The 22,864-nt window shown below is 28.1% G+C and overlaps 1 protein-coding gene across 1 annotated transcript in view; it reads right to left on the minus strand.

Moving 5' to 3' along the window:
• LOC129964135 (neuropilin and tolloid-like protein 2) overlaps positions 1–22,864 on the minus strand; it is a 441,435-nt gene that overhangs the window by 159,944 nt on the left and 258,627 nt on the right. Inside the window, exon 4 of the mRNA XM_056078827.1 lies at positions 15,008–15,052. Coding sequence (XP_055934802.1) covers positions 15,008–15,052 — 45 coding nt within the window. The remainder of the gene's footprint in view (positions 1–15,007; positions 15,053–22,864) is intronic.

Below are 22,864 nucleotides of genomic sequence, written 5' to 3' on the forward strand. Positions count from 1 at the left end.
TAGTTCATAATATTTTCATGCTATATTGTTCACATACAGACAAAAACAATTACAAATATGTTTTTTGTGGTCTCAGGGAAATCCTGAATGAGGAGAATTGTCAAAATCTTGAGTTCAAATTTATTGATGATTGAATTTTTTCTCTTTCTATACGAAAAAGTAAAAACAAATAAAATACTTTTCATGGCATGTACATGATATGTTTATGTGACTGATTAGGAAATAGTTTACTTTGTACTTGAATTTATCGTATGAATTTGGATAGAACACAGCTTTATTTTGATTAATTAGAAATATAAGTAATACAATAAACGAGTTAAATAAATTTATTATAATCTGAGGGTGCAATCAAAAAATCAAATTTAAATCCATGTTTGATCATGCTGGGCCAGAGATAAGATGCCAAAAGAATATATATATATATATATATATATATATATATATATATATATATATATATATATATATATATATATATATATATATATATATATATATATATATATATATATACAAACGTATTAGAATCAAGTTAATAGGAAAATCAAATAAAAATTAAACCAAAAAAATTATAAAAAAATATAAAAAAGAATCCGGCCTGAAGACTTTTTCAAGGGTCACCTTCAGGCAGGGATTCAAAGAAAGGGATTTTTTCTGTGAGGAAATGCAGACATTTGTATAATAATGATTCCTCGTGACCCGAAAATCCTCTGAAATTATGCCCAAGAGATATATCATTTTAACAGAAAGGAAAATACAAAACAACAAATTAGAAGAAAATAACCACTACAAAGTAAAAATACAATTACAAAAATAACAATAAAAACAAAAAATAGCACTAAAGGTAGAAACGAAAAGGCCAGCACATACCATCAACAGTCAAGGAAATTTTAAGCTATCGATTGTGATTCCCGCTTTTTAAAAACTAACGGTAAATTATGTAAACAAATGTAGGCACCCAGCGCCATCTATTGAGTGATCTAATATGCAAGGAAAGTTCTATTTTTATTTAAGCCAAAGGATTAATCCCAAACCATACCTTGTTTAATTAAAAAATTGACATTACAGTAATTTCTAGGAAATTCATTTTTAATTAAATTTTTAAGGAGGTTGTTTGATGCTTCAATATAGGAATTTTTATTATTGCAAACCCTTTTGATCCTGTTAACTCGTGAGAAAATTAGATTTTTGAAAATTTTAGAGTTTAGGTTGGAATGGTAGTTACATAGTTTTGTTATTTTAAAGTTGAAATCATCCCTTTTGTTTTGTCTATTGTTTTATCATTAGCAATTTCGATTTTTAAATCCAGAAAGTTAGCCTCAAGTTGATTTTTATTTGTATTTGTTAGAATTAAATCTTTTGGATAGCAATTAGTAATAATATTAGTATTGTCGAAATTAATCAAAAGTAGGTCATCGATATATCTCCACCCGTTTATTAAATTATATTTAATTATTTTTTTCTCATAGTAATGTAGGAAAATATTAGCTAAAGCACTTGAGAAAGCTGTTCCCATTGGAATGCTATTGATTTGTTTATAAAAATTAATACCATTAAACACGTAATTTTCAGTAATATTAAAATTACATAACATGCATATAATATATATATATATATATATATATATATATATATATATATATATATATATATATATATATATATTATATGCATATATGCGTGTGTATGTTTTGAATTAAGATAAAGTGACTACTTAGAAAATTCTACTGTCGAAATTCTGCCTGTAATTTTTTATTCAGTATCTTTGATTTTTAAACATTTTCTTTCATAAAATCGTTTGAGTTTTATTTTTACATTCATTCTTCGGGATGTTACATTCATTTTTATATTTGTATGATTTACATCTCTAAATTCTATTTTCTTAAATTCTAAATTTTGATAGATGTTCTGAATCTTATAAATTAAAATTTGTTGCCTAATTTTTGTTCAGTTTTGTATAATAATTCCTTATTATATTCTGTAGTTTATAAACTTCAGAATAAACAAAATTTTTTTTAAAAAATACCCTATAATTGTTTTAACATTTTGTAATTCGAAAAAAATTAAACATTTTTCATGTTATTTGTCAGTTGAATTTCAATTTTTAGAGATGGACGGAAGGGCAGCTTATATCTTTGTTCATGAGCTAGCTTTATATTTCTCAGTTATCTACAATATTTTGAAAAAATATTTAAATTTTTGAACTAGAAAGCTTCTGTCTTATATTTTTTTTGTCAAAAATATTACAGCTAATTTTCAAAGCACATTCAGCTTTTTCTAAATTTTAAAAGATAAAACAAATATATATATATATATATATATATATATATATATATATATATATATATATATATATATATATATATATATATATATATATATATATATATAAGTATTCTATCAGACCATTTTATTAAAAATTTCAAAAATCTAGGAATTTTATAATTTCCTCACAAAATTCGTCCGAACTGAGTCATATACTTTAAGAAATAATTCTTATTTTTACATGTAGGGATAAAATTGTTAAGATCTGAAGGATCAATCTCTCTGAATTTATTTTACTTTTATAATAAGTAGTGATATACTATGTTTAGAAACTTGTAGAATATCTTTTTTTTTCTTTTTCTCAGGAGATACATCATTTTAATATTTTGAAAAAAAAGCACTATTTCACTTACATTCGTATAGGAACTATTCAAAACTTACCTCCGCTGACGTTTTCAAAAATATTCTCTAAAATTTAGAACGGAGTCTGCAACTACTAGTGGATAATTATACCTACAACTGAAATCCAAACTAAAAGAGGTAGAGTTATTTCACTAAAATATATCTAAACACATACGGCAACCATTTTTTCATCAAAATATACATATGCTCAAACTGAGAGCAAAAAAACCCACGACATTTACAGAAGGAAAACTCTTAAAAAATTATATCCCAGAAAGTTCTAGAAAGGCAAAGCAATTTAGCTCCTGACTTGAACTCCGTGAATAAGCACAAAAATACATAAAATGAAGGAACTGGCTTCTTTATTTTCAAGAGGCGAAATTTCGCCATATTTTCCCGAGGCTCCGGCAATGTTTCTCTTTCTCCGTAGTTTACCTCGTTTCGGGCCCAATATCCGCATCCGCACAAGCACCTATCCGGATTTATGGTTTTTATCCGATTTTCCGACTTTCGACCAATGCATATTGCTGACTATATTGGACTTTTTGATGCTGCCGGCCGGGACTGGAATATGTTCCGAAGGAAGTACTTCGGATAAGTCGGTCCACGAGAAATCAGGAGATTTATTCTAAGTCAACCGACTTTACTTGATGTCAGTGTTTTTTTTGAATTCGGAGGAAAGAGATTTATTTGATGGAATATTTTGTTTTAATATTTAGAGTTATTTGAAAAAAAAAAATGAATTTAATATCTTTGAAAAAGAGAGCATATAGTCGATAGACTAAACGTCTTATTTACTTTTTTCACATAGAATTTGCTTAGAATTTTAGGTAGATTCCTATAGGAAGACTACCCATGCCGGCGTCCTGGCATAGGGGCAGCGCGACTACCTATGGGCGTTCCGGGTTCAAGTCCCGGTTAGGGAATGGTTGTTCCTCATCCCCGTTCTATCTGTGAGGTGTGTGAATGTGCCCCCTTAAAAAGGTGTTTTGCAAGTTATGTGACACATGAATAGCTAAGACGTACTCTTGACCCTTGATGGCGCTACTGAAACAAGAGACGCTCTCTCGGTTTAAAATCATTGACTTCATCAGCGGGCTTATCTGTGACAAATGCCATAAGAAACAACAACAGCAGACTACCTATTGCAATGGTTCTTGTTTAAAGACTTCGGAAAAATTTCTTCAGTTCTTCAAAGATTATGGTCCCTAGAATTCAAAACCGCCCTTCGTTCAAAACTTTATATTAATATAATAAGGCTTTGCTCATGTTATCTTGTGAACAGTATAACTAGAGTAATTTTGGTTGGATTTTAACTGGCTCGGATTATGTTGGTAGAAATGGAAAAATCTCGAATGAGTTCGTAAATGGGTCATATAGCTGAAAGGGGGTGGTGATAATGGGGATTAAAGTTTTCATTTCGCTATAATTTTCTTAATATTAAGGATAGAAAAATAAATCCAATTAACCAAATTAGAGGATCATTAAGATGAAAAACTTTTGCTTTGAAAGTTTTTTGGTAATTGCAATATTTTAGAAGTTAGGGGCAAGTCCTAATTTTTACTGTTTCTCTAGTGAGTTTTTTTTAAGGATTGAAAGGAATTTGAAAATAGTAGCATACATGTAAAGTACCTTCCATGGATGTGAACCTTTGCCTTCCAGCTTTCCGACAGAAATTGTTTTTTAATATGAAACCATAATTTACAATATCATAGAAGATTTTGTATTATCTGGGAAACTGAATGATTACCAATAATTTTCATTTTTAAATGAAATCCCGAACAACTATAGATTTCACGCCGAGCTTCCCGGTGGCTGCACTGCTATTTACAATTCAAATCTTTCGTTACAATTCTACCATTGGGATTATTTTATCGCTAAGATATGAATTACTGTTGAGTAAACAAGTGATAAATGCAACTTTATAATCATATAAATATTTTGTCTTTTTCAGAGTGAAAAATTTGATTACTTTGGTTAATGATGTCTCAAAAATAACGAGAAATAATGATAAAGAACTATTCTTATTACCGGAAATAAAATTATAAAATGCTCTAAAATATTCATTTTTGAAATAGATTCCATAGCTTTTAGCAATATTTCCTGATGTTTCTGTTGTGTACTATTTTGAATAAAGCTTTAAAAAACGAATTCAAAGGAATTTGTAAGCCTAACAGTCAAAATTCTATGTTTTATTTTATTCGGAATTCCTTCCAGGCGTGTGGAGGATTACATTTCCGAAAATGAGAAGAGAATTCTATAATTTATTTAGAAAATCTGAAATTGATCGATTTCGGAGTCATTTTAAAGTAATCCCGACGAAAAATTCTTTCACTTAAGCAGTCATAAATTTGAATTATTTAAAGTACATCAGGTAAATTTGCATAAGCGGTTGGCAGGAGCGGTTCATTCCGAATCTGAAAAGATTTTGAGTTCATAATATTCTTTCGATGGAGGCTATTTAAATTTGAATAAAAGTGTTTGAACACGTAATGTACTAACAAATTCCCAAAATGGTGAATTTGAATTATTGAAACGAAATATTTTAAAACCTAGATGGCAATAAAAATGTCTCGGGAATTTTTCGAAACATCATGTGTACTTTAAAAGGAATAATTTTAGAATGGAATTATGGGAAAGATTTGATGTGTAGAAATTCTTCTATATATCTTTATAAGATCTAAGGCCTGCTGTAGAAATGGGAGACGTTTGTTAAAATACATAGACTAGACGGACTTTCAAATATTATCTCAAATTGCTCCTTCGATGGCGATAAGACGAGTGTTCACCAGCCTTCATTGTTAAACTTATTTGAATAAAATATTTCTCCCACTTCCTAAAAATATACACTTTTCTCTATTTACGGCTTCATATTTTGTTAGATTTAGTTAGTAAATGTAGAGGTATCTTTACTCGTCGATATGTTTGATGATAAGATCATTCATTGATGCAAAATGTTTTCTATTTAATAAGTAAATGTAGAGGTATCTTTACTCGTGGATATGTTTGCTGATAAGATCATTCATTGATACAAAATGTTTTCTATTTAATAAGTAAATGTAGAGGTATCTTTACTCGTGAATATGTTTGATGATAAGATCATTCATTGATACAAAAAGTTTTCTATTTAATAAGTAAATGTAGAGGTATCTTTACTCGTGGATATGTTTGATGACAAGATCATTCATTGATACAAAATGTTTTCTATTTAATAAGTAAATGTAGAGGTATCTTTACTCGTGGATATGTTTGATGACAAGATCATTCATTGATACAAAATGCTTTCTATTTAATAAGTAAATGTAGAGGTATCTTTACTCATGGATATGTTTGATGACAAGATCATTCATTGATACAAAATGTTTTCTATTTAATAAGTAAATGTCTTTACTCGTGGATATGTTTGATGATAAGATCATTCATTGATACAAAATGTTTTCTATTTAATAAGTAAATGTCTTTACTCGTGGATATGTTTGATGATAAGATCATTCATTGATACAAAATGTTTTCTATTTAATAAGTAAATGTAGAGGTATCTTTACTCGTGGGTATGTTTGATGACAAGATCATTCATTGATACAAAATGTTTTATATTTAATAAGTAAATGTAGAGGTATCTTTACTCGTGGATATGTTTGATGATAAGATCATTCATTGATACAAAATGTTTTCTATTTAATAAGTAAATGTAGAGGTATCTTTACTCGTGGATATGTTTGATGACAAGATCATTCATTGATACAAAATGTTTTCTATTTAATAAGTAAATGTAGAGGTATCTTTACTCGTGGGTATGTTTGCTGACAAGATCATTCATTGATACAAAATGTTTTCTATTTCTATTCTTCTCTTTACTATTCTTCCCTCTTTTTTGTAATTCTCAAATTAGTATCTTCTTGTGCTGTATTTAGATGTTTAAAGTATAAGTTGTAAAATATAAATTGGTTTAGTTTCCATGAAGCACGAAGAAAAGCGGACGCATTGAAGAGTCTGATGAAATGCATCAGTCAATTTCGTGATTAATCTATAACAGCAAAATTTAGACTAACAGCGATTCCTTATCTATTCTTTACTAGTCACGAAAAGTCAGAACAGTATGTCTAAAGACAAGCTTCTTAGAAACGGCAGATTACGCACGTTGTTCAATGTATAATGATTATTCAACACGATACAAATCATAAATATTAAAAAAAAAACACACACAGTTCATCTAAATGCTACATTTTTTTACCCATAGAGCTTCCATGTAATTTGAATTAGCTACATAATCAAAACTAATATTCTGGAAAAATCTTCCGGGAATTTGCTCGTATATTTTTTAACCCTTTAAAGGGCCATTTCTTTCTAGTCATATTATGTTAAAATATTTTTAGGCTTGAAATTTGAATATGAAAAGGGATTCATTTAGCTTATTAGATAAATTTAATTTGATTAATTAATTAATTTGGTTAATTAATAATTAATTAACAAATAAAGACACATAATTTTTTCCGAGATAAAGAACTGAAGCATCTAAGTTTCTGACTTACTAAAAAATTTGTCAGAACTTATGCCAACCTACACAATTTCATACAAAGATTGATAAATTTGGTGGGAAGCACACTTCTCACGGCCCTAGAAAGGGTCAATATAGGTGCTATCTTATCTCAATCTTATAAAATTCTGGACATTGGGCAAGATCACAAAAAAATTTATTTGAAGACTTCCGCAAACGGACTCTTTCTGTTTCATAGCATACAAAAGGAATTCGAATACGTATTAAGGACATCTTATTTTCTACCTAATGAAACCAAAATTGACATACAGCTATAATTGTTGCAAGAATATCACATGTGTATTCAATTCATTTAAGTCATTGAGAGTTTATGAGATATCGTGTTTAGCATGTATTCGAAGGTACAACTAATTGAAAATCACTGTTGGCTTCCTAAAAGCTTGATTATTATCTATGCTTTAGGCTAAATCTGCGTACCAAATTTCATTGATCCAGCTTTTCTCATATAGCTATCATGTTTCCTTATACTCGAACTACCAACTAGCCAGCCAAAGTTGGGATGGATTTTGTTCAAAATATGTCAGAAATTTACAAGTGTACCAAGTACTGAATTTCTTCCATCCAGTTCAAAGCTAATTTACAATTTTCCAATTACGGTTACAGTTTTTCTTCTGTATATTTCATATACTTCGCATACAAGAAAATAAAATTTTTTTGTAATCTTTGTTGACTGAATATTTATTAAAAGTATAAATAAATATTTAACTTAGAGTTAATATGTGTACTTTAAAACTAATTATGTGATTTATTTGAACCAAAGTGACTCAAAGGTTTAAAACGAGATGATGAATGTTTTAATTCTGAAAAACTTCGGAAAATAGAGCAAATTTTGTATCCTATTTTAGAAATTTTTAAATATATTTGTTCAACACATATATTCGTATTAAAAGCGCAAACTACAATGAATTTTAATAAAAATTGCTTTTGAAAGCAAGAACTAGCGCTTGTAATATTGAAGCATTCATAGAATAATTCTTTTAAGGTTTTTAATATATTTTTTAATATATTCTTTTAAGTCTTTTAATATAAAAGCCTTAAAAGTATTTTTTAAATCAGTTTTTAATTTCTAATTACGATATTTCTTAACGTTATTCTGAAACTCTCTGGCTAAAAATCGGTACAATATATTGTGATATTTGTAAAAAAGAATATTTTTACATGAATTAATAGGCAAATTTTGTTACTCATATTCATCTATAATTTATCCTAGTTTCTAATTCTGGATCTTCATCTCTCAAAATATAGCCCAGTAGGCGATAAATATGGAATATAAGCTAAGTGATAATATAGAAAAGCGTCGCATATGTTTCAATTTGATGCAACTTTTGAATAAAAGTAAAATGGCTTCAAGAAAAATAAGATGATTTTGATAGCTCATGCTGTAATTATAATTAACCTGATACAATAATAATTATTGAAATGTGATTTCCACGTTCCGATAAAGCATTTATTAACATATTTATCAATTTGATGCAACTTCTGAATCATGCAAAATGTTTTCAAGAAGATTCAGATTATGAATTTGGTAGCTCATACTGTAATCAGATTAATCTGATACAATAGTCATTATTGAAACAGAATTTCCACGCTTTGATGAAGCATTTTGTAACATATTTATCACTGATGCAAACTCCTGAATCAAGAAAAATATTTTCAAATAGAGTCATATGAGTATTCTTATGTCTCATATAGTGTCCAGGATGAATCTGATATACTAGACACCATTGAAACAAGTTTCCTAAATTCCAGTAATAAAAATAATAATAATTTTTTTTTGTAATGGAAATTTTCTTGACGAGAATAGAGCAGAAGAGTGTCTAATGCTTATTAAGTAAAAAGTGGACACACAGAATGTGTTGGTACAAGAAGTTACTGTAAAAAAGTAGGTAGCATTCTATAACATTTGAGGGCATTATAAAGATTAAATCTAATTTTTTTTCCATCACAAATGTTTCTTTAATCAAACGTATTATTTATATTGTATAGTGGTTCCCACAATAAAACACTTTATTATATTTTTTCCACAATTTTTTCATTTTTATTTACTAGTTTTTAATATTACACATTTGTCATCCATATATATATTTAAGAATTTTAAACTAAAAAACGAATTTTTTAATTTGTTATTCGTTATTAAGTTATAAGCAGTTAATTAATTAATAGGTAGTTAATTAAAAAATCTTAACATTGGAAATTAACAAAAGCTAATTTTCCTAGCCGTAATGTTTTTGTGAAATATAAATGATATACCATAATTTTTCCTTCCCCTAAATTCATATCTCATTTTATTATTAGAAGAATGTACTTATGCAATTGTAAGCATATTTTTAGAAGAATATGCTTATACAATTTACTCTTTTATTTACTAAATAATAACATGTTATTCACTAAATAATACATAAGATTTATTACCGTAATTTCCTGCGTATAATCCCGAAGACCATCTGTTAAAAAGCATGAAAATCGTCACTAATAATTTGCCGCCGCGGATAATCCGCTTATTATGCGGCGATGCGGATTATCTGCTTTTTTTTTAAATCAGAACTAAATGTGACATCTGTGGAATATCCGTAGCCTCGGATAACACGCAATATTACGTAATTAATATAATAATTTAATTTTTTTACTAATAGAAATTATTTCATTGTTCATTATAGGCAATGAGACATGCATCTTTTTTATAATCCATTTCACATCTTAACCCTTATGTTCATTTTGTATAGTATACCATACATACAACTTTATAAAAATATACTACCACTATAAAATAATTTTTATAAAGTTGTATGTATAGTATACTATACAAAATGAGATGCTATGTATACTTACAAAATGTATAGCTACCTATATACATTTTTTTTTTGCTTTTCTTCAAAAAAGCAATCTTGAGACGATAAGGGTTAATAAAAGTAATTCTCTTTATTTTCTTATACTAATGATAAACATGCAACAATTTATAATCCCTCAAATGCGCATAAACTTGCACTTTTACTTAATAAATTACTCTTATCTAATTTTTTCTTATGGTGCATTCTTTTTTATTTATCACCTAGTGGCATTGATCATTTATGGAGACAAAAGCATCTTCTTTATTCTTCAAATAAAAAAAAAATCATAAAAATAATCCACTTTTTTGAAGGGGAAAAAAAAAGTTGGCAAAAGAGAGGGCTAAAAAAACAATCCCTCTACCCCTTGCGCTTCCGGTCTTAGCCCACACCGGGTCGATACATAATCACTCAACCGCCCCCTTCTATTTTAGCCCTTCCCACACTGCAACGCCAGAAGGGAGAACACGATACTGCTCTTCACCGTTTATTTTATACATTAACGTTAACGTCAATTTGCCACGGGCACTTTGGACCCTTTTATTTTTGGCGAGATTTTTATAGTGGTTAAACACCGGCGAGAGTTATTTCACTATCATTATATGCTGCCGGAGTGATGATGCATCCAGATAAAGTGCTCCAAATCACGCGTCAAAAGGTTGCTGTGTTCTACAAATAATTACAAATAGGTAGGTGTAGATGTAGCCATAAGGTGGGTGAGATTGTGCACTTTGTGGGAGGGATAATATTGAGGAAGGTTGGCTGGAAAAAAATGCACGACAGATGTGAGTTATGAAGGAGGTGTAAGTTTGCATCTTTGGCGATGGTGTAAGTTTGTGCTTTGGCGATGGTGGCAGTGCTTTTGAGCGCAAGAAGAGGAAAGCATTAGATAGTGACTTTAATATTAAAAAACGTATTTAATTTAAGAATTTTTACAAAATTCATAGGTTTTGAATGCAGAGAGAAAAAAAAAAAATTGTAAGACAGGAAGGGATTAATTTTTTTTCAAATTATCTGATATTCGTGATTTATAAGTTTCATTTAGTGACCAGTTTAGAGAAATTATTATTATTAATTAGAGTAATATTGTAATGTATTCTCATAATGTATAATTTAAGTATTAACAAAGAAATAATAATTTTTTTTTCCTGAGCTTGCAATGAATTCGTGTATCGTCAGCGTGTAATCCAGTCGGATTGTAGTTTTTTCTGGAAAACACACACAGGTGTAATTGTATTGGTTTGTTATAGAGTTGAGTATTGAAAACAGACTTCTGAACTTGTAACAGATATGTTAGCTAATTAGAGGGTAAAAGTTTTAAAATTTGATTTTAGCGTTTAAATAAAAAGGCTATCAGTCTCACAGGAAATATTTAAATTAAAATGTAGATATTAAAAATACTTATTGAATTAGCTGCAAAACGTAATGATAGATTAATTATATCAGGAGAAAGGAGAATAGTTGAAAAGATTGTCCTAATGCGAGAAAATACTATTTAATTTTTTAAAAAAATGAAGCAAAATTTTAGAAATTTTCCTTTAAATAGGGTTATTTGAAAGAAAATAATAGGTAAAAATTGCAAAACAATATGTGAAACATATTTTGAAAAAAATTGACTTTTTCGAAAAAAACATGGTTTTCGAAAAATATCTATAAATATTTTGATAAGTCAGATTTTGAAGAGAAAAAGAAAACTTATTTAAAAAAAGATCACTTTACCATTTCAAATTATATCATAAGGGGCGAGTAGTTTCAAAAATAGCCGTGGGAATTAAATTTGAAAAAGAAAGGATTCTTACTTTGGGGCGATTGATTCTCGAAAACATTAAAAAGTAAGGCACGGTCTTTGGAAATGGAATTCAGGTTTTATAACTGAGAAAAAATGTTAATTTCAAATTTTACTTTCATAACTTCATTTGAATCGATTAATATGAAATCATTTGAAATCATCGATGAATATTTTTAGAATATTATATTTTTTTACTGATCTTTACTTTTTGGTACAAGGTATGTTTGTAGTGCAATATTATATTAAGGATGACTTCTATTTTTTTTTGTTTTGTTTATATAGCATTATTTGAAATTGAATAATCTTTAAAATAGGCTGAAAATAGGATAATATTTTAATAAAATTATTAAATGTCATGGAAAAAATATGATGACTTAAATAAAATGAATTTAAATAAATACTTAATGAATAAGAATTATGTTTGTCAAAATGGCATGCAGAAGAGATTCCTGCATAAGTATTGAAGCTCTTTTACAGTTTATGAAATGCTTTTTACAATATGTCACCCTGATAAGTTACAATTTAAAATTACCATATTGTTATTACAGCTTGGTATTACAGTCGATTTCAATCTATGTCATGGAAATATTAAACAAATGAATCTTCTTATAGCAGTTACAATTGCAGAAGTTATAGAATATATTTGTGTGGATGCATGAAAATTGACGTTTTGTTTGGCATTTCCTCTTTATTGAAAGTTAAAATAAGGCCATTAAAAGGAAAATAAAGGATGCACGTATAATCGGAGTTGTGTACACCTTTTTATTTCCAGTTAACAAGAAGAAAAGAGACACCCTTCTTTCTAAGCCATAAAATTACATAACTAATATTTCCCTTTTGTTCCAGTATGGATTAACAATATGTTTACTAGCTCCTGAACAAGGCAAGCAACTGACTTGTTATTAAAGCTTGTTCATCAGGAAGTAATTAACTTATCGGTTCTCAAAACGACCTGGAAAGCTCATCTGAGTGGAGAGGAAAAAAAAAAAAAAAAAAGGGTCACCGCATTCTTTAAGATGCCACGGTATACCCGACAAAGAAAAAAGAAGTCGCCGAAAAACCCCAATGGAGGAAGCAAAACAACCGAGTCTGGTTACCAAGGCGACCAAGATCTAAGGAAGCAACAAAGAATATCTGTACTTTATTTTGTTCTCGTACGGTGGCATCAACTAATGAGAAACAATAGCCACATTGCTGTCAGAGGCACGGGGTATCAAACTAAAGTCTGTGGAAGCGCCCGTACCTTTCCTGGTGCTGGTCCATCATCTGATTAGATGGCTGGTGGGGGCCTACTTCGTCGAATTTTAGCTACAGACGATTCTTTTTAGTGCTACTTTCGTGCTGATTGCAAAAAGACGGGGTGAGTTCTTTTTGGTGGAACAATGTTGCGGTGGGCAGGCATGACTTTCGTCTGAAATAGCGGATTTTCTAAACAAAAGGTGATTACAATCGTGCTTCCTTCATATGTCTGTGCATTAAGATGCTCTCGAAACAAACTGCAGAATTTCGTATATTTCATGCTTCGTTTTAAAAGATTTTTGCAAATTAAATTGGATTCTGCTAGTGCTTATAAGTATTTGCTTCTTTTAGAACATTTATGTACTAAATTAATAATAATGAGTATGAATTACTTTTCAAGTTGAAAATTAAGAAATAATATACTAATGGAACAGTAGAGCTGTTCACTTTATTCTTTTATTTTTATAAATAATTCAAAACTTTGTAATTTTTTATTGTTAATATTTAAAATAACTGAGACAAACAAAATATTACGAATTTAAAAAAAACAAACATAACAGCGCTATACATAAGATTTAGAGCAGATTCCATGCTGATGAAGTAAATAGAATTGTATTTAAATTGCTGATTTTGTAAAAGAAAAAAAAATCGCACGACTAATTTAGTAAATATGACAGTGAAAACTTTACAAATTAAAATACAAATCAATATTTTACAAGTAAAGTATTTTAATATAGTTTTATATTAAATTTAATTAATATCTAATGCTGCTTATATTTAGTTTCCCACATATCGAATTTGCCAAAAGTCAGCTCCTTTAGTCCAAGTAAATTAGAATTAACATAATTTAAGGGTTATACGCATATTATCTATTATCTTCATTTCTAATAATTTAATCCAAAGTTCAAAAATCAAATTTTCCAGAAAAGTGGTTAACAAAATTCGAATTTTGAGATGAATGATTTCTTCAGTTTTTGTATTTAAAAAAATACAAGTATCATAAAATTATTTTAAGCTAATTTAATATTACTTAGTTTGTCATGATGTCTTGAAATTTAAAGATCGATAAATATAATGACAGTCTAACATTATATCAATAAAATTTGATTTAGAAAGAATTCACAATTTTTCACAGAAACTTATCATAAACATGTTAAAAAGATTCATTTGTAAAATCTTGTTAAATATAATGATCTTAATACATCTTACATACATAATCTCCACATTTTTGTTTTGAAAAGAAAGTTTTAATTTTCAGTTAAAACAAAAATTGTTATATAGTTTTTATACACCAAAATACCCGATTACGTTCCTATTCACTGTGTTGTATTTATTTTGTTTAATGAAAATATATATTAAACAAAAATAAATCCTGATACCATAAATTGATTCACTGTTTCTATACCTTATTATACTTATTTTAATTTATTATGATTATATACTCCTTAAATAAAGGGACATTCAAATAGTAAAATCAATATAGAAAGAATGAATAAGATTGAAGCAAAGATGCTTTTCTTAAAAACATCTTGAGATTTAGGTAACGGCTAGCGCACTAATTTATCCCTTCATATCCCATTTTGAAATGTAAAGTAATTATTATTAAAATCTTATTTATTTATTATATATTCTGTTTAGAAAAATTCCCTAAATATATTAAATTATAACATTGTTGATCATAAAATTACGATTGAATGTATAATCTTTAGATAAAAATATATAACTCTTTTATTTATTGTTTTATAAATGGATAAGATTTTAATATTAATAACTAAATATGAAATACACTCTTTCTTACTTAAAAAACCTAATGAATAGAGTCAAAAATTGTGTTTACAATTTTTGATTCTATTTATTGTGTTTACAAAATTTGACTCCATTAAGCACATTTAAATAAGCACCAAAAATAAAATAAAAAAAGTACTTTACCATCAACTCTAGGAAAACAGCAGAGTAGAATCAGTGTCACGATTGCTGAAAAATGAAAAAGAGAAAAATCATGAGCATAAAAGATTGTAAATGCTATGCTAAACATTTATTTCGCTGAGATTAAAATTCAAGACAAATTTTAATAACAACTTTAAGTAAATACAGAAATGCAATAATTAAATTGTGGAAACATAAAAATATTTTATTTCAAATTTAATGACCAAAACACTAAAACATATCTTCATTTTGTTGCATTAACTGAATTGATTTAAGATACTTACACAGAAATTTTATTTCAAGCAAACAATGTAAACTGATTACCATAAACAAAGGAATAGAAAATATAGGACAAAGGATGTTACATAATAAATGAATGAAGTTATTGTTGAAATCATTTATTAACATAAAAATAATTCATACAAACAAAACGAAAATGTGCCTTAAAATTAATGCAAATGAAAATATAAAATATCCGGTAACTAAAATATTAGCGTTGCAATTATTCAGTTTCAAATTTATATAATAGGAATTTTATTCGCTTATTCAATTGAATTTGCTTTTTTTTGTTTTATTTGTATATGTTTCTAAGAATCTAAAAGTTATAGAAAGACGTCCATAAAGTTGTATAATTTTTATTTAAAATACATTTCTGTTATACAGAGTTTTGATAACTACTATCTAAAACTAAATTCTGTTCAAAACATTAATTACTTTAATATATTCGGGTCCAGCATATAACTACTTAGTAATAATCTGCAAACCAGTTTGGATATAAATAGCTATGATTTGTTTATAATAAATGAAGGTTTATGAAAAATTCATTTAATTATTTGTGTTCAATAAAAATATCTGGATGTGATGATATCTTCAAAAGCAATTTTCACTTTTTAAAATTTACATCGATCCTTTTACTTAATTTTCTTATCCGGATATTGATGTGATTTTATTCCAAATTTAATAATGAAAATTTAAAATAATTAAAATCTCATGAACCTATATTCATTCAGTGATTTTGACGATATTCAAAACTGAATTTAAGTAAAAAAAATAAAAAAAAATCTAAAATCATTCCCGAATTCTATTTTTAACAAAACTGACATTTTTTTCCTTAAACAAAAGACATTAGTTCCTAATAATATACCATTAAATAGCACTGGTAAAAAATGAGTAACTGCTAAAATTTTTTTACATATTAAAATTTTAAAATTATAAGGAAATAATTCTATAAATCTTAGTCGAATTTTCATAAAATACAATTAAGTGACATGGGCAAGAACTGATGGAAATAAAAATATTTTAAGTTTAAAATTTTACAAGTACAGAAAAATAATTACATGAATTAATAGTAATTAAAGCCACACAAAATACTTTAAAATAATATTGTAAAGAAAAGTGGAAGAATGTTGAAAGTAAAGATATTTTTATCCTAAAATTTTTAAATTAAAAAAAAAAGATTTGAAATAATTTGTTTGGTGTCAAGGAATTAAATTAGCAAATGGCGGTTAAATATATTAATGTAACTTAAATTTTAGAGCAAAATGCTTTGAATTTTATCATTTAACAAGTTTTACATATGAATTATTAACAATTAATGCAAGACTATAATATTAATGACCATGAAGACTTGAAAAAATCCCATATATAAAATGTGGTAACAACATAAGGAACATCAAAAGTGGCATAACAATAAAGAACATCAAAAGTAAAGTACAAAATTGAATTTTTATATTCAAAGCAAATGTTTTACGACAACAAATCGATATAATCAATTAAACTAATATAATGTCGAATAGAAAACTTTTTAGGAAGATTGAAGCTGTTTATAAAAAAATTATCACCAGTCAATTAAAAATTATCCTTAATTATAATATATATTTCTCAATAATAAAAACAATTTCAGTACTTTTAAATATGTGAAAAATGTATGATTATATGAAATTTTATTACTCCTACAAAGACAGTTATATTATGTAAATTTTTAAATTTTGAATGATGTGTATCACTATCGTCCCCCCCGGAAAAAAGCAGTACTACAGCTGTAAAAAAGCATAACAGTTTCTACTAAGACTTATATTTCAATTGTTTGTCAATCTAAAAATATTTCAACAAAAATAATGAAATAAACTTTATTTTTAAATAAGTATTAAAATTTTATTTTTGTTACAACCATTATCAAATATGAGAAAGCCATGTGGCACATTAAAATCCTTAAATTGTACTGAATCAATCAAAAGATTACTGAAATAAATGTTACATTTTGAGCTTTGCAAATGAATATTCATATGTGACGATTATCATTTTTTTTATAAATTACGAGATTAAAGTTTAATATTCAAAGCAACAGTTACAACGTTATCTCTTCGACATAATCAATGACATTTGGTCAAACTTGTCTCTCTGGGACAATTAATCCAGAAAATTATCGCCAATCCTTTATCTCCCAGACAGTCAAAACAGACATCATAACGACGATGTTTCAGAAACTCGGGATGGTACTAAGAGGAGGAACGCTGTCTTGAAACGCTGCAGCAATTAGTCACCAAATTACCGTAACTGTATTCCTTCCTAATTAGCCATTTGAAGGAGGGGGTGGGGGGATGAAAAGCAGGGGGAGGGAGGGCGACAGAAGGGATCAATTTTAAATTCCGCTCCGATAGACGCCACTGCAGTTCGATTGATGATTCGCGAGGGATGGTGGAAGCTTTGTTGCCAGTTTCCTCCTGGCCTCTGGCAAAAGATTATCTTTTCTCCAATGCCGAAGATTCCGAACGGCGGCAATGAGTTAGAACATTCATAGGCACATACTCGATTGAAAGAGAACGTAGTTGTTGATCGAATTCGAAGTACATTCTATGCAGAGGAAGCGGCGAGTAGCGAATTCCTTTTATGGCCCAGTAAGATCTCGGTAATGGGCAAAGGAAGGCCCATGGATGATGTGCATTCGCTTGAAGAGAGCATGTTGCAGATGAGGAGCATAATGGAATGAAGCAATGTTATGGCGTATAGGAGAATTTGCCACTCGCTAAGTTTATTGAAAAGGAAAGCATATATTGTGAATTAGTTAACTTAAAAGCAGTGTTTAAATGTTGATAAGATATATTTAACCAAAGACTCTCAAACATTTCCCGACCGGACTTTCATCACTTTTCTTAATAAGTTGTATTTTAATAGACATGGTAATTTAACATATTTAAAAACAAATAATTCATATTGAATGTCCTTTCGAACGCATTAAAATAGGGTCACTTTTGGCTTTCTTATTGATATCAAGAAATGCCACGTGGGGAGGGGGCAATCGAAAGGTCTATGGAAGTCAAAATATAATATGAATTTGTATTAGGTGCTTGCATTTATTGGATCAGTTTTTCGCTTTAAAAAGTCATTTATTAAGAAAAATTGGTACAATGTATATCAATCAAAATATTTTCCATCATTTTCTACAACTTTTTCCCATTTTTGTTCAATAAGTCTTGCAACTGATTGTTTTCCCAATTTTTTTGGTCCTCCAAGCCACTCTTTCTCATTGATATCGAAGTCACCACTCTTAAATCGTTGAAATCAAGACCGACAATTGCGATATGATGGAGCAGCATCGCCATAAGTTTCTAAATGAATCATATAGACTCCGGCAGCAAATTTCTTCAAATCAAAAAAGAAAAGAAAAGCAACGAATGTCGGAAATGTAATTTGGAGTGTTCCATGATTGGAGTCTTTATACACTGAATAACTCAATAATACTAAGTGGAAAACTTTCAAAATGATAACAAAAAAGTAATTGTAAATTGGTAAAACCCAAAACCATTTTTTATATAGATACTTCGCATGTTTGCCAATAGATGTCGCTGATTAAAATACATGCAAGCACCTAATATTCGCTACGCACTAGTATCCGTCTTTCGTAGGACTAGTGCAGGGCTTGAGCAATTGGAAAAATTCTAGATATAAAACAGAATCTAAAGAAGAATAAGTTTTTTAAATATTTGATAAATAAAAATTACATCAATAAAAAATCGAACCAAGGCAAATTGGCAAAACTTTTAGTTTTTAATTTGAGCTGGGTCCTGGATAAATAGATTCATCCAGTTTCTCGTTATCTTTAATGATTTTCCCTGCAGAAACTTTTCGAATAAAATGATTTTATTCAAAAAAATTTTACGATTTTTTTTTCTTTGAATTATGGATAGGATAAAATGGAATTTAATTTGTTGTTCAGTGGTTCTTTTACAATTGGCACTGATATTCTTTTTCTTTTAGTTATCCTAATGGATTGCATCGTCTAAATGAATTCGTTCATTAATAGCAGTCGTATCATATATCATGGTAAGTACTATACTTTAAAATACATTGCTTCCACAAAAACATATATTTTATTCAAACAAATATTTTATTTTCCATGATTTTTGATTTTTATCTTTTAACTACAGAATCCTATTTATGTTTGAAATATTTTTACGTATTAGCGAGTGATGAATATTCATTAAATGATTCATCTAAATTAATAAAGATATGCACTACATTGTAAAAGATTAAAGCACGCTTTTCTACATCTTTTCACATTTTTACACATTTAAAAATATTATCAAGAAAGAAGTTTTATATAGTATTTTATTAAAATAGATGAATTTTACATTAGCGCTATCATTTGGATGCAAATATGGAACAATGACGGGGAAAAGAACTATTTATTTTCTATTTGAATTGTCAATTGTAATAATCATGAAATTTCTTTCTTTCAAATGTTACAATACATTGAAAATGTAAAAAAAAAACAACATTATATTTGTAATATTGTTTCGGAAATAATTTGAACTCTGGAAATCTTTTTGATCAAAAATATTTTCTTTATAAATTAAGTACATTTGTTCTGAAATTAAGTGAGAGAATCTAAAAGATATAACATGAAAGAATACAAAGTCTTTTGGAACATACTTCTAATTATCACTTGAAGTATCACTGTTTTTGAAAAAAAAGTATTTATTTTCTATTTGTCGTAGAGGAGGTTTTATCAGGTACCCTGTATCTTTAGAGTTTAAATGGTGCAATATCGAGTCTCCCCGATATTTCTAGGAGAACCCAGAGTTAGACGTTAAATACTTGAAAAATATTATATCATTGCTGTATTGAAATATAGATAGTCCTTCACATGGTAATAAAGGACTTTTTTGGCATTTTTGAATACTTAAATGAACAAAAAAAAATAGCGAAGGATGAATAAGTTTCTTCTTGTGTCCGAAAAAATAATTTTTCGGCACAAGAAGAACGCAAGCTATGAAGGGAAAATGATTGTTTTACAGCAACTAAAGATATGAGTACTTCTCTTCTAAAGGATATTCACAGTATATCTCTTCAGAAGAGAAGTACGAATTGTCTAAAAAATGGATTTTTTTTCACAGCTGAAATCAGGTCAGCGTTTTAAAGTACATCAATGTTGAGCCAATTTCACTGGTGCATTCATTGGCTGTAATCCGGCCATTTGGATGCTCTGGGCACTAACGAAGAGTGAAATTGAAATCTGAAATATCCAAGTGGAATCCGAAAATGTTGTAATCCTTAATTATTAACGATAAAGCTCGTAGATTTCCCATAGGTTCCCGAATACCATCTGTCAGTAGCAAGGTTTTTCAGAGAGTAACTGATTTCTAATACTTTTCTGGAAAAAAGGAAATTCAAATGAAATAATATTTCGATTAAAGTCTGTTTTATTTGTGTTTCAGGGAAATATTACTCACCACAAAGCACTCTTAATAGTTTGAATAGTAATAGTAATAGAATCTTAATAGTCAAGTTTATAACTTGAAAAGTATAGGCAATATGTCGAATATTAAGATGGTGAAAAATAATATTTCAAGAATAATAAAACTGTAAAGTATCTTCATATCATATAATTAATTTAGATAGAAAAGTTTGCAAACATTGGATAGGGATAGAACTGGTATTAAAATTTTGAATTAATGTGTTTAGATAAGTAAAAAAATTTTACAGCTTACAATTTTCTTTTCTTTAAAAAATGTCACCTTACTGTATATTAACAGAATTTGTTCGGTTTTATTGAAATTTCAATAAGGAAACAATTTGGTAATTTTTGTTTCTCTTTTCCTACATGAGGTAGGTGAGTTTTCAGATTAAGGTACAATGCCTTAATTTGATGATTTTGCACAAACGGCGCAAAATAATTTCTGGGAGTAGCAGAACTAACTTTTTCTGTTGTTCATGCTAAATTTAAAAGCAGATAATTCGTGCTTATATGTGTATTTTTTAAACATTTTTTTTTCTCTTTAGTAGTTACTTTCCATTACCTAAAAGATTAAAGTAAAATTGAACTCGAATGGTTAATATAAATAATATGTCAAAACACAAAATTAAGAAGCAATATAAAATCGCGAAATATTGCTTATTTTATATTAAAATATTCACATTATAAATGCTTACCTAAAATTTCATTGAACTTCTATTTGTTTTAAAACACCACAGGTTTTCATTAATTGCAACAATGAATATAATTTATATTATTTCTGCGTTATGACATAACATTCTTGTTTTTTGAATGCACAATGCAAAGTGAATTCCAAAATTGAATTTTTATGTTTATCTCCCCTGATTGCATGCTTATAAGCATAGTAATAAATCATGGTACGCTACAAAAGGGCTCTAATCTATAGAAAACATCACAATCATTTTAAAAATCCCAATCCAAAATCATTTAAAGAAATTATAACCAGAAGCCATAAATGACATCAATTTTAAAAGAATAAAAAATCAGTATGCAGAATTTGGTAATTCATCAATATTATTCTAATAAATTAGTCCTTTTTAAATGTTTTTGAACTTTCAAATAAAACTTAAAATTGTAAATGCTATAGAAAAATATGTGTACTTATGTTTTTAAAGTGTCTTACAGTTTAGTTCTTTGTTACTGATCAAATTTTTGACGAAGTGTTTTTCGATATTTGTTCGACGAAGTGTGCAGATATTTGTTTATGAATATTAGTATTATACATAATTCAATTATATATTTAATTATTTTTCACATATCCGCTTTTACTGGGCTTTCACATATAGATTATATTGTCTCAATCCTCTTGCCCATTAATCACATATTAATTCTATGCTTATTAAGCACTGTGAGCGGCTTGTAAGCTGTCTGCGAGCGATTCAATAATGTTCATTACCTTGGTATTGTTTAGATCTCATAATATGTGTGCAATTAAGCATAAAATTGTCCTCTATTGCCTATAATTTACATGCAATCAATTGGGCTTATGAATTAAGTCATAATTATACGACAGTTTACTATGTATCATCATGTTTATTGTCTATAAGCACATAAGAATTCTAGGAATGACCTTCTTTGTTTAACTTTATTGGTTAATAGATCTCGTAATTTGAATGTATTTAAGCCCAATCTTGTGGTCGTTGTTGACTATAATTCTTGCACAATAAGTGTATATAAATCACATATAAGTGCTTGTGCTGAATTGAGGAATGAAATCACCTGATACCCTCCAATACCCCACAAAATTATTCTAGTGGTATCAATAAGAAAGCGGATGCCAACAATGAAAAGGTAAAAACCTTTTACATTCTATGAAAATGAAAATATTCCAAAGCAAAGTCAGACTTTTTTATAATTGTCCAATAGTTGTTTTGCTTCATGTAGTAATGCGAAAGAAACTTTATCATATAAAATTAATATTTGTAGTAATGTTGGATTCTAATTTCGAGTTAGAGTGCGAATTTGAGTTTTTAATATCTAAAAACATGCACTGAGATGAAATTTTGTTTCAAAAATTTACTGTGAGCCCCTTCAGCGCAACATTAATTGCATACCAAAATGTACTTAATAAAAATTTTCGAAAG

This window comes from Argiope bruennichi, chromosome 3 (genome assembly GCF_947563725.1).
Source record: "Argiope bruennichi chromosome 3, qqArgBrue1.1, whole genome shotgun sequence".
Taxonomy (NCBI): Eukaryota; Metazoa; Arthropoda; class Arachnida; order Araneae; family Araneidae; genus Argiope; species Argiope bruennichi.